Below are 17,278 nucleotides of genomic sequence, written 5' to 3'. Positions count from 1 at the left end.
ACCTCAGACAGACATGAATCAGTCCGGCAACACAGAAGCACAGTCACACATCTCTAAAACAACTAAATATTTAAACCTGTAGCATCTTTTCCACAATTACACAGAGATTGAGATTTAGATCTACAGGTTTTGGTAACAAACTTTATTGGAATGCAATCATCGACTGGAGGTACAAATGATCTGAGTTTGTGTGTGTGAGCGTGTGTGTGTGTGTGTGTGTGTTACAGGATCGATCTCACAGACATTAACCCCGTACTGTAGTCAAACACAGCAGGATATTCTCTCTTCTAACACACTTTATAGTCCAGCGCTGTAACGGAGCGGAGAGCTGATGCTGAACACACTCTAGTCTCCTCTGTACACCACTATGTTTTTATCCGTTTCATATATTTTGATCTCATGCAGGCTGTCGGGGGGCAGAAGCTTCTCCAAACTGTCCCAAATAAACACTGACAGGTTTTCCGTGGTGCTGCATGAAACAAATAAACATGTCTTTAAACGATTGTTATGTGACAGAAATGCGACAGAAACACAGAGAGTCAAACCTGACGACATCAGCAAAATACGGCACATCCAGATCCAGATTTTTATGGTCAAGAGGTTTCATGATGGCCTCCTAGAACACAACACTTATGTTTGCTCATTCAGTCCTTGTACATGTGTGCATGCTTTCATAGATTAAATCATTATTCATGTTATATTAAGTTGAATATATATGTAATTGAATTCATGTATTAGACATTCCATCAGACAGTGTAGAGACAGCCGTACCTCGATAAACTCCTTCAGATCCGTGAGGTTCATGACCATTCCTGTCTTCTTATCAATCTGTCAACACAAATATATTACAGCTTCACAACACACCAGATTCTGCAGTATTAAAATATGCATTCTGTGCCCTAACATGGTTCTGCCGTACCTTTCCACGAACGGTCACTTCAACTGGAACAAACAAAAAATGATTCAAGAATATAGATATAAGCATGTGTGTGTGTGAATCACAGTGTATTGGAACTGAATTAAATGAACTGACCTGTGTAGTTATGACCATGACCATTAGGATTGTTGCATTTCCCAAATATCCTTTTGTTCTCCTCATCACTCAATGATTTGCTAAAATAAATAAAAAGTAAAATATTAAGAAACATTATTAACAACTTATTATTATTATTATTATTATTATTATATTTTGTATTTAAACAAATACTTTAGAAAATAACTTAATGAAATAAGCCTTTGTTAAAGATATAATTTATTGCTAAAATCAGAGTTTCGCCAGGCTGTATGAAACTACATTTCCCATAATTCCGTGGGGTTGACGCAACACGTTCTGGCTTCCTGCAACTGGAACAATGCGCGTGCATTCTTTTTTTTTTAACCTGTTCAGAGTGATTTCACATATTGCTTGTTATAAGGGAAAAGTAGAGAGTTTGAAAACCATAAACATCGTTCAACAGAAGTAAAACCAGACACACTATCGTCAGTGAGGTCAGAAGGTAAACCCAGTGGTTGGTTAGTTGTGGTTTAGTAACGTTACCTGTGTAAGCGATGACAGGCGCTGAAGCTCTGCAAGCGTGTGATGAAGCCGATGCGCTCAGACATCATGATGAAGATGATGAAGATGATGCTTTATAATCACAACTGCACTGCTTCACACTAGAACTCGCATCTCGTATGATTTTCGCTTTACTACTGGAGGCGTGGCTTCATCGACCCGCCCCCTTCCGCGTGATTGACATCTGCTAATCGATTACAGCAGCACATCAGCACTCTCCGCGCGCGTGAGCCTCATGTGTTTTACAGTTCTGTGACAAATGCACTATTCTTCACGTTTTGTGCCTTTTATAATAGAAAATAATATATCATTAAAATTAAATATAACCTGTACTTTTTATTAATTTATAAATAAAATATAATCAATAATAGCTATCTATCTATCTATCTATCTATCTATCTATCTATCTATCTATCTATCTATCTATAATAATTATAAAAATAAATAATAAAACAAATAATAAACACATGTACTCACTGCAAAATATGAATCTTGATAAATATACCCTACATGTAGCAAACATAATCAAAGTAAATTAGTTTTGTAACAACATGAAACCATACTGTGATTTGGATAAAAGCATCTGCTAAATGCATACATTTTAAATTTTTACATTTAATTTAATTAAAATTTATATATATATATATATATATATATATATATATATATATATATATATATATATATATATATATATATATATATATGTATACATACACACACACACACACATATTAATTATCACATTTATAATATTCACATATAAAACGCATACACACAAATATGTATTCATTTGATTCTTGAATACTTAAAGCAAAACTAATTGGTGTCAGTTCTCAATCTCTGATTCTAATTCTACATTCACTGCAAAATATGGATCTTGATAAATCGACACAGTAAATTGGCTTCGTAACCAGTGGTGGACGAAGTACACAAATCAAGTACTTGAGTAAAAGTACAGATACATATGGTAAAATATTACTCCAGTAAAAGTAAAAGTACTCCTTTTTCAATTTTACTCAAGTGAAAGTACAAAAGTACTCAATTTTTTTTGTACTTAAGTAAAAAAGTACTGCAAGATTGATGTTTGCAATTTTATATAGGCTACTTAATTAAATTTTATATTAGCACATTTTTTTTTATAATCCTACTGCTCAAAATACCTTGGATTTTTTCCAAAATAACCACTATATGGAGTCAAGATATTTTTGTTGTTGATATGGACTACGCTGATTAGAGTAATGTTCACTGTGAAGCTTACACTGTGATGTACCTGAGAGAAAACAGAGATGACCATCTGATTTTCACCAGTAAGAACAAAGTATTTTAAAGTTAGTTGTTTTACAGAATATCAAAGTTACAGTAAAGACCAAAAGTTTGGACACACCTTCTCATACAAAGAGTTTTCTTTATTTTCAGGACTATGAAAATTGTAGAGTCACACTGAAGGCATCAAGGGCTATTTGAGCAAGAAGGAGAGTGATGGGGTGCTGCGCCAGATGACCTGGCCTCCACAGTCACCGGACCTGAACCCAATCCAGATGGTTTAGGGGTGAGCTGGACCGCAGACAGAAGGCAAAAGGGCCAACAAGTGCTGAGCATCTTTCAGGGAACTCCTTCAAGACTGTTGAAGACCATTTCAGGTGACTACCTCTTGAAGCTCATCAAGAGAATGCCAAGAGTGTGCAAAGCAGTAATCAAAGCAAAAGGTGGCTACTTTGAAGAAGCTAGAATATGACATATTTTCAGCTTCACACTTTCTTGTTATGTATATAATTCCATATATAATTCCACATGTGTTAATTCATATTCATTTCATATATATATTCATATATATATATATATATATATATATATATATATATATATATATATATATATATATGTGGCTGAATAAAAATATTTGGACATTATAAAAATTACATCAACTTAGCACTAACAAGCTTGTTAGCTAGACAGTTAGCATCAGCTTACAATATTTACTTATTTTCAGTACGATGAACATGTCTGTCTACTTGTCTAGTTAATCCAAACAATATACATATGTATAACGTTACTGTCGATAAACAATATAAAAACAGACGTAACATAGGACATTTTAATAAAACTGTTAACATTACGGCAGCGGTGAATTTGAACGTGCATGAGTTATTGTATTTAATCTGTGTTATTTTATGGTTTTTTTTTTGTTGTTGTTTTTTTTTACCTAAAATTGATGTGTCTGCATCGTCTGCACTCGAGCATTTCAGTGGGCTTAATTAGATCACTCTTTACAACGGATTTAGTTCCCAAACAACTGACAGTTTTGACCTAAATATGATTTTCAGTTACAATAATTAATCCAAAATTTCGATATAACTTACTTTTAGCAACATCAGACGCACGCGCTCACAAGATCTCCCGGTTCTTACTTCTGGAGACTCACACTAAACGGTTCATTTGAATCAGTGAGTGGTCGACTCCAGAACAGCTGCAATCGGATCATTCTAATTCGTAAACGAATCGTTTGGTGTGATTCGCGATCCGATTTAAAAGTTTATTTTGAAAAGACTCAGTTCGTTCATGATGAATCAGACACCGCTTCTGCGTGTCGGAGCACGTGATATATTATAGGGAGTAACGATATGTTTTATGAAATGTAGTGAAGTAAAAAGTACGATTTTATTCTTTGGAATGTAGTGAAGTAAAAGTAAAAGTTGCTCAAAATAAAACTACTTCAGTAAAGTACAGATACTTGAAAAATGTACTTAAGTACAGTAACGAAGTAAAACTACTCCGTTACTGTCCACCACTGTTCGTAACAGCATACTGCCATATTGTGATTTAATCCGAGTATTATTCACGTTTTGTGCATGCGTTGATTTTATAACATTATAAAATATAATTAAATACTGTAACATTTCAGTTATAAATCTAGTATCCTCCTGAGACCCAGAAAAAATAGCATAAAAATTGAGATTGCATAAAAAAAAAATAATAAAGATATTAATATGTTATATGCCCTCTGTAAAGGACACAGGGCTAAAAATAAAATAAATGAATGAACATGAATAGGCAAAAATAATTGATTTATATTAAGATGATTCTCAATATATTACAGAATGATTTGATGCAGTGTGTGTGTAAAATGGCCATAAATAATAAATAATAAATAAATTTTCCCCATTATATCTATGTCTAATTCGCATATTAATGTGTTCTTGGGGCAACATGTAATGAAAAAAGAAGTGTAACAATGGGAGTAATAACTGGCAAGATTTTCTGTAAAGTAATTGTAAAATTAGTCACATGTAATTGATAACTACAAAATATGATGATATTTCCATAAGAGTGTTAAGTCTGATCACGAACTGAATATGTCAGTCATGTGTAAAGGCCGGGGAGATGATGATGCTGTAACTCTCTCTGAAGAAAGCACTGAATGTGCTCTGAACAGGACGTCCAGATGAAAACATCTCAGAGAAATCACTAGAATATAACGACCTCTACAGAGAACAAAACTCTATTCCTGGGTCCCAGGAACATATAAACACATTTATTAACATATAAATCAGTTACCACTGTGCAAAAAAGCATAAATGATTGTTGGCTAATGTTTCTGAACAATCTCACAAACCAAAAATAGTAATAATATCAGTTCTTCATCTCTGATTTTAATCAGGTAACACACATGCAGTGTTTAATCCAAACGCATCAGATAAGATCAGGAGGTCTTCTGCTGTATAAACTCAGTTCACTGGCAGAAACACACGCTCACATTCTCATCATGCTCTGAGACCACATGCTAAAGATGCCAATAATACTCATTGGCTCACGAATAAAGCACTAGTCGAGCCATCAGTTTCATTTCAGTCTTCAACACGTATACTTGTGTTTAGCGTTGTTATTACTAGCATGCATCCATAAAAATCAAGAAACCAAACTTTACAATGAGCTGCTTGACCAAGTGTAGATGCTAAGCAAACATGCAATGTTGCTAATTGTTTGTTTTATTTAATTGCACTGCTTTTGCAATGTAAAAATATGATTTCAAACATCAAAATGATCAAGATCAACAAACAATCAAGATGCAAATCAATGTATAAGTTAAAACAATGGCTCTCAACTGCTACATTTTGACATAAAAGTGCAGGAAAAAAATACAAAACTAAATGTATCTAGCAGCATAGTTAGGAAATGATACCAATTTATCATGCTGTTGGATCTATGGCAACATATTTCTGTTTAGAATCTCCACCTGTTGCTTGATGTAAAATATTGGTTCTGAAGCAAAACCATTGATGAAGCTGGTCAATATATATTGCATTTGAGCATCATAATCCCTGGCCTGTTTTCAGTCACAGTCCATCCCTGTCTTAACCACTCTTCTTCAGTTCACTGAATCAAGTCTTCGATGAACTAATGTTTAATTAGCGATTTCAAATAAACAATGGAAGAAATTTGTTGAGCATTTCAAAGCGTAGATTGTGCAGCTCATTTCAAACACCTTGCATCATATACACATACAAAAATCAGGTATTAAAAACATTGTGGAAGCCATTTACAGTGGTTAAAGTGTCTATATACATCCTTAATTACATATTTATAGAGGAATCAATCAGATGCAAGTGCTTCTGACAGAATGAGGAGGGAGAAGACGTTAAAACTGGCTCTCCTCCATGGTCTCTCCTGAAGTCATCTCCCCGTCGCTGCTGGAGAGGCTCTTCCTCATACAGGACTCCAGGCCGGAGCTCCGCCCACACACCACATCCTCTGCTGATTGGACGGTCACCTGCAGCTGATGTGCTTGTGTGGGGGCGTGGCTTCCCTCCTCATTGGATTCGCTCTGCTCTGTGGTTTGTCCAGGTCTTTTCTGAGAGCTCTTCCACAGGTGTTTGGGGTGAATGTCAGCGAAACAGTTGTGCACCTCGAAGTGGTTGGAGGAAACAAACAGCTGCCACCTCTTCTTCAGCTCGGCCTGGACCTAGAGGACACGTTTCAAAAGTTAGGTCTACGTGGAAAGATATTCTCACACATAACCCTCGTAAAACATTCGGGTCTGTTTTGACCCAAAATAGATGCATAAAAGAATTGATTTTAAAAAATGCATTTTTTAACAGAATTAGATTTGGAAATGTTTTAAGAGCCTTAAAATACACAGTTGTTTTTCAGACCATTTACAATTAGTTTTCAAAAGACATATAACCCTTTATGAAACAAAAGTGTTACATTTCTTGTTCGGGTCATTTTTGACCCGGGTTTGTATGAAGCACCTTTAGTATCAAAAATATGTTATATAAAATTTCATATCAAGTTTTATTAGTGTCAAAACACGTGTAAGTGTGTTGACAAACCACTACAGCATTATTGTTTTATATTAATGTTTAAGTACGTAAAATGAATTTATTTTGTTCATTTTTAGATTGATATTTATGTTGTTTTATTATAAATAAATCATACATTTTGACCATATTTGAGCAATCATGAGTTATTAAACTTAAATTAAATTAAACGGACCTTAATTTATATTTGTTCCAATGGGGTTAATTCTGGTAATTTGTATATTATATGACCTTATAAATCACATATAATGATCAATTTAAATCAGTTTTCAATATTTATTTATTTATTTATTTTTTGTGGGGTGGTTCATGTGGAATTAGAAATTTTATCACAATTGTAATAATAAAAAAAACTTAAAATGCAGTAATAACAAGGTAATAACATGGTAACATTCAATATTTTTCCCACATTCACTCATTAATGAGAAGCTGCTGATCAGATGCATGAAGGTTTAATTTAAAAAGTTATGAATGTTTTATATAATAACAATATTTGGTTCCAAATGGACCAAGAATAAAAAAAAAAAAAAAAAAAAAAAAGTTTAGAGATTTGAAACGCATTATAAGGGTTAAAGTTTAAATCTTAATGTCATCACCAAACGTACCTCTTCATTTGCAAAACAGTACAGCACTGCAACTAAAAGACCCTGTTGAACAATAAAGCTCACAGTTAGAGGATCTGGTGACGCAAAAAAAAAAATGTTTGAAGATTGTCCATTAAGTAAAGATCATTGGAGCACATTTTACGAGAAATAACTATTTCAGTGTTTGTTTGTTTTTATTTCCCACATAACTCAATGTGTTCCTGAACAATGTTTCTACATCTTGTTTCAATGTTTCTACATTTTCTTTTTTTATATTTCTTTCTTTTTTATCAGTGTACCAGTCTGCAAGGGAAAAAGCAGCACCTGGAAAGAGCTCAGGGTCAGATGGATGAAGTTTCGGGCGTAGCGGTTGATTCCCTGGACTGATTCATCTATAATCAGAGTGAAGACGATCTCGTGGACCCCGAGCAGAGGAATCAACACAAGCGTGGCTCTGGCTAAACTGAGACACATACAGACCGTGTCATCACCAGCACCTCAGACTTCATGTGAGATGAGCTGGGACTGACCTGTATCTGTAGTCAGTGAACTTCACCTGGTCAGCCTTCAGCTTAGACAGCAAGAGTCTGATGATTCTGAGAAAAATGCAGAAAATGACCTAAAAGACAGATCGACATGTGAGTGCATGAACATATCCACAATTTTACTTTTGTATAATTTAAATTCCCTTGTATCTTTTTTGTTTTGAGCTGGATTGTGTGTTAATGAATTTTTGAGTTTATTATTTGTACTTTAATATTGAAGCAAAATTGATTTAATTGTACTGAAAATCATTTATTAAAATTATTGTTAATTTCTTTATATTTTATTTGTATTTTACATGTATGTTTATCAATCGTTCATCCGCCTCATTTTTATTTTATTTTTTCTGGAGCAGGATTGCGTGTTAATGAAGTTTTGATTTTATTATTTTTATTTAATACTCTGTATTGCAGCTAAATTGATTTATATACATTGGAATGTATTACAAATGGATTTCTTTTATTTTACATGTACATCTATTAACCACTGATCTGCCTCTAAAGAATAAAGAGTTCAAGCACATTTTGGACATTGCTTGTGGATCAGCAGTGATGCAGCACGACTGATTCGATCCGCTTGTTCTCGTGCGCTTGTGAACAACACGAGACGATTCACCTCAATGTGTGAAACTACAGTGAAATAAATCAGCAGAACAGACGAACCCTGCTCTTCCACAGGCTTCAAACTGAACATCCGCAAACAAAAGAAAACAACTGCAAGAGACAGAGATTAATAAGACTTCATACTCACAATCACTGATAATGTTATTGGGCCTCTGATTATCCACCAGATCCAGCTGATGTTATTTAACCAACAGCTTTAGAAACAGGAAACATACATTGTATTATATATTATTAACCATAAACAGATGAGTATATGCATTTCTGGTTACACTTTACTTCAAGTCTTTATATTTAATGCATTATAAAAGTAGTTTTAATACCCTGTAATTGTAAACACATTCACAATACATTATGATACTCATCATTGCATCTTTACAAAGTATATTTCATAAAAACACACTACAAACCAGTAATTTCACATGTAAATATTTTAATGCATTTTAATTTTGGTTCCAATAATGTATTAAACACTAGAGTGCATTATAATGTACATTATGATTTTATTTATAATGCATTATACATAAAGGCTTTAAGTGTTACCAAATTTATTTTAGCTGTGGTTACAATTATTTATTAAGAAATATAATGGCATTATCTAATATAAACCCTTGTATTTGAACATTGTAAAAGAATTAAAAAAAAAAAAAAAAATATATATATATATATATATATATATATATATATATCATTTAAGTCTTTTACAACTTTAATTCAAAGTGTTACTTGGTTTTGCAAAAACAAAACAATAACAACAACAACAAACATTTAATATTATTAAAATACCTACTCACACAAAAGTTTATTATTTTTTTTCTGTATCACATGCAAACCGTATTTCTGAAGTAGTAGTTAAACAGACACGTACCTTTTATTTTCATACAAAGCTTTGGCAACCGTCCAGGGAATCACAAACAGTAATGGAGTTCCTGAACGAGGTTATTGAATAAAAGTGGAGAATTATATTATATCATATTTCAATATAGGACATATTTTCAAAGAAATGGAAAGGAAAGAGTATTTTTATGTAGTAAAAGGCTGCACCCCATCCTATAATCATGTATTTCTTGAGAAGTCTTCTCCGGGTCAGAACTGCGGTGAACAGCAGCGTGTGCAGGAATATGGCCTCCACTAACAGCCAGAAGTAGTTACAGCCCACAAAATACTCCAGCGACACCTTTGAGGCCTTGCAGGCGAATGAAATCTGAAAGGTTGACATTTATATTAATGCATTTGTTTTGAAATAACAAACAGTAAGATATGTACACTTGAAATAATTCCACAAAACCAAACGAAAACCAGACACACAAAGGACTGTTTCGGTACCGTAGATTTGGTGTAGCTGTTCCATCCGATCTCATCCCTGGGCAGGTTGGTATACGCCACTTGTAATATAACCTCTTTTACAATTACTGCTGTTGCTCTAAATATGAATGATACAAAGAGATTCGTGTGGATGTAGTTCCTCGTACAGTGAAGCTTCCTGAAAACAGGTAAAAATCATTTATTGCTTGGTCAGGGACAAATAACGTTAAGATATCAGATATCTGGAGCCAGCCCTGGGCTGGGATGGAAAAAATGACCGGACAGGACAGAAATTAATCTATTTGATCAATGAAAACAAAGCTTGGAAATGTATGTACAAAAAAAATAAAAATCTGATTATGTAATTACAGTGACAAAAAACACTGGTTAAATGTAAACGCAGTAATCATGAGTGATTAATCAGAGAACGCCTATGATCCAATTAGTCAATGGTTTGTCATCATCTCCATGACCAATGGCACTAAACCATGTTTAACCAGTGAGATTATGGTTAAAAAATAAATAAATAAATAAAACATTACTGCAAGCTATCTTAAAGTTACATTACGAAACATAAGAGGACCGGACACCGAGCCCTGCAGAACACCACTCACCTCAGAAGACTCATGATCAGAACAGCCAGGCAAAGTGAAGAAAAAGACAGCGAGTATCCTACAATGGACAAGACTCTCAGCACAGACTGCCGAAACACTTCCTCTTCCTGTGTATGCAGGATATTGTTATAAAAATAATACCTTGGTGGACACCAGACTTTAACGTATGGTAGCAACATTCACCTCGGACTTGAAGAACTGATGGTTTTCACACTCGGACTGATTCCTCCACACAGAGCTGGAATTCTCCTCAGTTCTCCAGGTCCCACCGACCATGCATTCCCTGTACACGTGTCCAGTAGCACCTGAAAAGGACCAGCACACATTTCTAAAATTGAAGTGTGATTCATAATTAATTTGCACAATATCAGTCAGAAGTTTGGAACAATTAGGATATATTAATATTTTTGAAGGAAGTGTCTTATAATGATACATCTCATAAGATTTGAACTGTACTACGACTGTAATCTTGTAAACCGTGACCTTCCTCGATCCATGGTAAGTACGGAGGGCAGGGTACAGATACGATCCCGGGAGATGAATGTGGCCAGCAGGCAAAAACATCAAACGTTCCATTGCAGAAAATTCCTACGGGGTGATTTGTACAAGGAATAAGAACAATCTGTTTATGTTTAGATATTACAACATGTATTTCCACCGGCTACACTCACCAGTTCCAGTAGGGAAAGTGTCTTTCAGGAACCGTGTGCAGTTCTCTTGATATTCAACACGCTTATAGATCAGATCATCTAGAATGGAGCCCATGGCCTTTACAAAATCATAAAACATGACATTTATTCGCTGTTAATGTGTGGATTTAGTGTGATTATTACACATTGAGTCACAATAAGAGCTGATGCAGAGCACATTTCAAACACAAGGTGGCAGTATTTATAATAATTCTCAGAGGAAGGGTCTCTAAAACATACAGTATCTTTCGCTCCTTTTAAGCAATACATTTACCAAGCTTTTAGCCACAGACAGTAATTTTAGAAGTTTTACTTTTGTTGTATCAGGACTCAATTATTATTCCCACGGAGCGGTATTTACATTCTTTCTTAATTTACAATGCCAACTCCAGAATATCAGTTGCTTAGGCATAAAGTTAAACATTTCAAAACTACTTAAATATGTAGTGAATAAATGTGAGAAAATGATATCAGATTCCTGCACAACAGAAGCACTATGGGTTATAATAGCAACTTGCAAATCCGTCCACCTTTGATCAGGCTCTTCTAGAAGTTGAAGGGCATCGTAAATGTTGAATCACATCATAAATGTTTGAGAGTCACATTCAGATTATCATGTCTGAGTATATTCTCCAGAGATTCATTCCTGTCTGCTAAACTTTCAGGAATGTGGATATATATGAGAGCTAAACTATGACACATGGGCAGAGATATGCCCAGCCATCTATTCATTTGATACGTGATACAATTTCGAAGTACAGTTTCTTTTTACATTAAAATTGCTAGTAAATTTTAAACAATTACAAAGAAACGGCACGTAACAACGTGGAAAAAACATGCAATTTTGAAGCAGAAAAACTGAAATGGTATTTTCTTGTAAAACATACTCCAATAACGTGTGTATAATTTATAACGTCCCAATAGTTTAAACAAATAACTTTTGTTATTTTATCTACTTTATGTGAAAAAAAAAAAAAAAAAAACATTTTGTAGGATCTACAAGTTTGAAGTAGAAATAGAATACTATATTTCTTGTAAAATGAATCATAATCTTTTTAATTTACTTAAAATATTTAACCAGAATCTAAAAATTCCAATTTTTCTATCCAATTAATTTAAAGCTTTTATAGCATAAAAAAAAAAAAAAAAACTTAAGTAAACTCTCATCTTATTATTTGGTTTATTTGAATTAACTTTTATTATTTTTTCTACTTCAAGTTACTTTTTAACCAAATGTACTTGGGGGAAAAAAATCTTTTTTTGAAGGATTTACTTTGAACTATTCTTTTATTTTAATTTTTTGCTTGTAAATTTCACAAAATAATTAGTAGTAAATTAACACACTGAATTAAAGCAGAAAGACTGAAATAGTATTTTCTTGTAAAACATACTCCAATAAACATCCAAACATGATTTAGTTCGGTGTCAAAAACTATTAAATTAATTTTTTTCTAGTCCCTTCTTTAGAGATGTGACAGCGATGTGTAGAGGTGTGTGTGTGTGTGTGTGTGTGTGTGTGCATGCGTGTGTGTGTGTGTGTGTGTGTGTGTGTGTGCGTGCGTCCATGTGTGTGTGTCACCTGGCAGCTGAACAGAAGCACAGTCAGACTCCAGCTCAGTATTCACCTGTCCATCAGCTCCTCTCACTCACAGCTGTCCTGTCCTCCTCTGGATCTCCTGATGATCATCCCACACAGATGAGAGCGAGAGACTCGTGCTTCTGTTGTCTGATGTCCGTCTGAGAGCGTCTGCTTCACTCCTGGCCCTTCCCAGCCAATCAGGATCAGGCTAGAGACGCCAGCTCACTGTTACAGCCAATGAAACACAGGCTTCAAAGAGAACAACCCAACTCATCAACTCTTTCATATCTATTATTAGATCATCAAAACTAGAGACAAACACAGGTCACACAGTCAGCTTTGTTTAAATGCATTACATTTTTGTATATTTTAAATTAAATCTATAATTAAAAAAATAATTGATTTTCAACATTTATATATTAAACAGATATAATAATAATAATAATAATAATAATAATAATAATTATAATAATAATAATAATAACAATAATTTACCCAAAGCATTTTTTATTAAACTACTAAAAATTGACCGGTAAAAAGAGGCGTTTAAACATCAGAAAATGTTCAAGCTATATAATTCTATATTATATGAGCTGCTTTGTTTCCTATTTCTTGAAATGATGTTTGAATCTTAGCCCTGTTGCCAAAATGAAGGAGTTTTAAACTCTGATTTGTGTGGTTAAATACTATAAAATCAAACAGAAACTCATTAAAACCACAGCCACAATAACTGCACCAGAAACAGTAACAATGATGCAAATTCAGTCTAAATAAAACTAACGTATCAAGGGCATGTTTGGGACCAAATGTTGGTTTGAAGAAAAATATTAGCTTGATCCATTTTTCTTACAAATAACTTGAGCAACAGGGTTCAACACTTAACTTGTCTAAATATGAATAAAATAGAAAGTCTAGCAGAAGTTGTAGTGTAGTGCAATGCTTTATAGCACAGCTAGCCAATCCTGCTTATATCCCTGTTATGAGCCAGTCATCATCATCTAAAGGCTGTGGGTTCATCTTTAAACTGAACTCAGCCCTTTATCAAATAAAACAAATAAATCACACCGTGCAGACGCCTAGCTAATAGAAATGAACTTCACTACACCTTCTGCAGCATGTAAGTACCTCACTTGTTAGCATAATTACCTGCCATAATCTACAATGATCTGCTTTTAACGCTCTGCTATTAAGGATAGGGATTTAATGTTCTTTATTCAGGAAGTAAGATACGATGCATTAACAAAATGGAAGTGAACTGATTGTCATTAATGCATCAGACACATTTGCACATGCCTTCTACTTTAATACCATGCATATTATGCATAAATTAAAATATCAACGTCTTCCAGCACTTTTAAGTTTATTATCTAAATCTCTTTAGTAAAGACTTTAGTACTTCAGGATCACTTTGCAAAGGAGTTCCTAATGCAATTCAAACCAATGCACAATGAATTACAGATGTAATACTTACATGTAAGAGCTCATCTAAAGAGTAGAGAAGACTACTGAGATTTTAAAGAACATCTTAAGCTTCTTCTGTTGAGATATTTAAATTATAATCCTTGTGAATTTGGCATTTTGAAACCTAATAGTTTATTAAACAATCTCTCTGCTCATTAAATCGATGCTTTGCTTCTGAGTTTCTGTATCTGCATGAAGGTCAGTCATGTGTGCTGCGTGCATGCGTCCGGTCAGCTTTCCTGCGTAAACGAACTGGGCAATGAACTGTTCTCATGATCTCTCTCGCAGGGTCAAGACGAGCCACAGATATACAGAACAGAACAGATGATAAACAAACGTGCAGGAACATCAAACTTACTCTTAAAAAAAATTCTTCAAGTTATTCTTCAAGAATAGCCAGATCACTACTGCTGCAGTTTATGATGAAAGATACACACTACTTGGAATAATTAAGATTTTACTGAAATTATGGATACAAGTCACATTAACAATAATAATAATAATGCTGCTGGATCTTCATGGAGCCATCAACACTGAAGCGACCTTTATTTTTTTAAAAGACTTTTCTAAAAACTTGGCCTCCTCAAGCTAAATATTTCAATTTAGGACGACAACAGTGATCATTTCTGATCAGCACATGTTCACGGCGAGCACAGACAGCATTCCAAACTATCAGGACTTTTCTAGTCACTCTTCCTCTTACGATGTAACATCCATCAAGATAACGACCTGAGACTCATCAAATGTTGAGCAAGAATAATTAAACATGGAAAACACTCTCAAAGAGCACTCAGTAATGATCCAGACCATCCGAAAAACCCATGTGAGAAAAACTAGACAGACATGCCACAGGAATTTAGAAGAGCTGAGAAGAGGTTTCCTGCTGTTAAGAGAATGTCATGTTTGGAAAGCTTTGTTTGTGACCCTTACAACAAGGAATGGTGGTTAGGTAAACCAGACTCTTACTTCATCCACTTTAAAGGAATAGGTCACCCAAAAATGAACATTTGCTGAAAATGTGCTCATCCTCAGATCATCTGAGATCAGGAGGAGTGTGTGTCTTCATCAGGTTTGTAGAAATGTAGCACTGCATCAGTGTCTCATCAATGGATGCTCTGCAGTGAATGGGTGCCGTCAGAATCCTAAAATCTAGTAAATGTGTAGTTTGTATATATTTGAAATGTTCTGTGCCGTGTTTTCTCTGCTCATTTAAGTGGATTTAGTTGATGTGTCCAAGTTATGCAAGTTTTTGTGTCTTGAGGAAAATATTTAAGAGGTGCACTTGAACTATTCATGGCTGAATTTTTCCTCTGGTTTATCATCCTTATGTTTGGGCGTGATTGGTAAACACATTTGTGGGGGGATCTTTTCAGCTCATTTCTCACTGTTTATGGCCAGCTGTAATGGGTTAAAGTGTGTTTGGTGCTCTGGACCGGAGGTATCTGGCAAATGTAAACAGGTTGCATGATAGATGCATAAATTGTTTGGCCTGCAAAGTCATTAAAATGCGGTGCATGTTTTGATCTTAAACTTTAATTTTTCATTTTCAGCTCCAGGTGAACCGAGAGAAGAAGTGTGTTGACAGCATTATGCATTATATACTGTACGCAAGTGTGCAAACTATTATCTGTGTGTTTACATAACATAACACTAATGATGCAACACATTTTACAGCTTAACTTTAGAAAGAAAACTCAATTTAGCTTTTCTTGGAAAGTTTGTGAATGCATGTGATCATTCAAGGAATTTTTCACCCGAAAATAAGCATTAGCTGGAAATGTGTTCACCCGCAGGACATCCCAGATGTAGAGTTTGTGTCTTCATCAGGTTTGGAGAAATGTAGCACTGCATCAGTGTCTCATCAGTGGATGCTCTGCAGTGAATGGGTGCCGTCAGAATGAGAGTCTGATAAAAACATCACAATAATCCACAGCACTCCAGTCCATCAGTGAACATCTGGAGAAGACAAAACCTGAAACACATCCAGCATTAAGATGATTTTAACTCAAATATGAATCCATAATCCATTATATTGGTGTTTCTAGTGAAAAGGCCATCTTGTCTGAATCAGGAGAGATATATGCAAAGGTCAAGCACCATTTATGAGCCAAAACAGATCTAAACAATCATTGTGATGTTTGAAGGTGAGGATATTTTGGGGTATAATCAGCTTAATAAACTGCTTTATGAGAGCAGCTTTCAGAGGAACTCAAGTGCTGCTCTGTGCATGGGAAGTTTATGTAGTAAACCTAAAGAGACGCCTACTTTAACAACACAGTGGAACCGAAGTCTTCTCCAGAGTCATTATCTAGATACAGTGGTAAACAGATGCCGCTAATATCAGTGCTGATGACGCAAGAGTAAGGGCCAGCGACGGAGATTCAGATTCAGAGCCAGTGTGAAGACAGTCCAGCTCCTCAGGCTGGAGATGAATGTTAATAAAGCAGTGATGTGAGTCCTGATGTGCAACGCCTGGCCGTCTGTGTCAGAGAAAGACTTATCCGGCAGTGACACGCCACTCACCTCTCAATAATCCTGTTAAAGCTCAAGTCCCGGGGCCAGAACACGGCTCGTCCTCTCTGCGTTTCATTTGCTTTCACATCAAGCGATGCCCAGACTCACCATTAGCTCACGGAGATGCATTTCTCCACGGATATATTGCCAATTTATTATTCCCTCAATGGCAAATGAGTTTGCTTTGGTTGGTCATCAAGGCGACGAGGGCAGAGCGACCAGTGGATATCACAGTTTTGTTGTTGGTTTGGAAATGATGAATTAAGGAAAGATGAATTCTTGGAAGAGAGTGTGTTCACGGCAAGCTCTTGGCTGATGGATTTAATATTTAGACTGTCTCACAGTCGTACTAAGATCATCTAAACACTGCACAGATAAGCCAGAGCGAGCCGGGTGTCAGGACCTGAGTGAGAGCAGGTTCAGACAGATGTGCAAGGTTCAAACAATCGTGACGACTGCATGCGATTCTTATTAAGTTATGCCTTTCTTTTTT

At 35.0% G+C, this 17,278-nt stretch overlaps 2 protein-coding genes across 6 annotated transcripts; both read right to left on the bottom strand.

The window, feature by feature from the left end:
• Window positions 1-121: 121 nt before the first annotated feature.
• On the bottom strand, window positions 122-1,722 carry LOC128025740 (6-pyruvoyl tetrahydrobiopterin synthase). The gene is made up of 6 exons (XM_052612279.1): window positions 1,538-1,722; window positions 1,034-1,113; window positions 920-942; window positions 772-828; window positions 546-616; window positions 122-469 (listed from the first exon to the last, which is right to left on the bottom strand). Exons 1-6 carry the CDS (start codon window positions 1,603-1,605, stop codon window positions 346-348), a joined length of 423 nt encoding a protein of 140 aa, XP_052468239.1. The 5' UTR covers window positions 1,606-1,722; the 3' UTR covers window positions 122-345.
• A 3,455-nt stretch (window positions 1,723-5,177) lies between these two features.
• LOC128025717 (glucagon-like peptide 2 receptor) lies at window positions 5,178-14,530 on the bottom strand. 5 transcript variants are annotated; one of them, XM_052612241.1, is made up of 14 exons: window positions 14,282-14,530; window positions 12,857-13,035; window positions 11,214-11,310; window positions 10,999-11,130; window positions 10,726-10,847; window positions 10,543-10,649; window positions 9,950-10,106; window positions 9,668-9,827; window positions 9,492-9,552; window positions 8,754-8,820; window positions 7,991-8,079; window positions 7,785-7,923; window positions 7,482-7,523; window positions 5,178-6,518 (listed from the first exon to the last, which is right to left on the bottom strand). In XM_052612241.1, exons 3-14 carry the CDS (start codon window positions 11,305-11,307, stop codon window positions 6,195-6,197), a joined length of 1,494 nt encoding a protein of 497 aa, XP_052468201.1. In that variant the 5' UTR covers window positions 11,308-11,310; window positions 12,857-13,035; window positions 14,282-14,530; the 3' UTR covers window positions 5,178-6,194. The 5 variants fall into 5 exon arrangements, with proteins under 5 accessions (XP_052468201.1, XP_052468200.1, XP_052468199.1 ...); XM_052612240.1 differs by having other exon boundaries at window positions 12,811-13,059; window positions 14,282-14,529; XM_052612239.1 differs by having other exon boundaries at window positions 12,811-13,035; window positions 14,282-14,529.
• Window positions 14,531-17,278: the final 2,748 nt, after the last annotated feature.

Source organism: Carassius gibelio, chromosome A12, assembly GCF_023724105.1.
Source record: "Carassius gibelio isolate Cgi1373 ecotype wild population from Czech Republic chromosome A12, carGib1.2-hapl.c, whole genome shotgun sequence".
Classification (NCBI taxonomy): domain Eukaryota; kingdom Metazoa; phylum Chordata; class Actinopteri; order Cypriniformes; family Cyprinidae; genus Carassius; species Carassius gibelio.
The sequence above is the reverse complement of the archived record's forward strand: the minus strand, read 5'-3'. Positions and strand labels throughout refer to the sequence as shown.

What these genes read in the sequence shown, in the direction of transcription:
- LOC128025740 (XM_052612279.1), bottom strand. Translation starts at nt 1,605, where the DNA reads ATGATGTCTGAGCGCATCGGCTTCATCACACGCTTGCAGAGCTTCAGC. An exon ending in TCATGGTCATAACTACACAG is followed by an intron (nt 943 to 1,033) that starts GTCAGTTCATTT and finishes TGTTTGTTCCAG; the next exon opens with TTGAAGTGACCGTTCGTGGA. An exon ending in AAGTGACCGTTCGTGGAAAG is followed by an intron (nt 829 to 919) that starts GTACGGCAGAAC and finishes TTGTGTTGACAG; the next exon opens with ATTGATAAGAAGACAGGAAT.
- LOC128025717 (XM_052612238.1), bottom strand. Translation starts at nt 11,118, where the DNA reads ATGGAACGTTTGATGTTTTTGCCTGCTGGCCACATTCATCTCCCGGGA. An exon ending in ATCAGTTCTTCAAGTCCGAG is followed by an intron (nt 10,650 to 10,725) that starts GTGAATGTTGCT and finishes CTGCATACACAG; the next exon opens with GAAGAGGAAGTGTTTCGGCA. An exon ending in GCTTTGTATGAAAATAAAAG is followed by an intron (nt 8,821 to 9,491) that starts GTACGTGTCTGT and finishes CTGTTTCTAAAG; the next exon opens with CTGTTGGTTAAATAACATCA.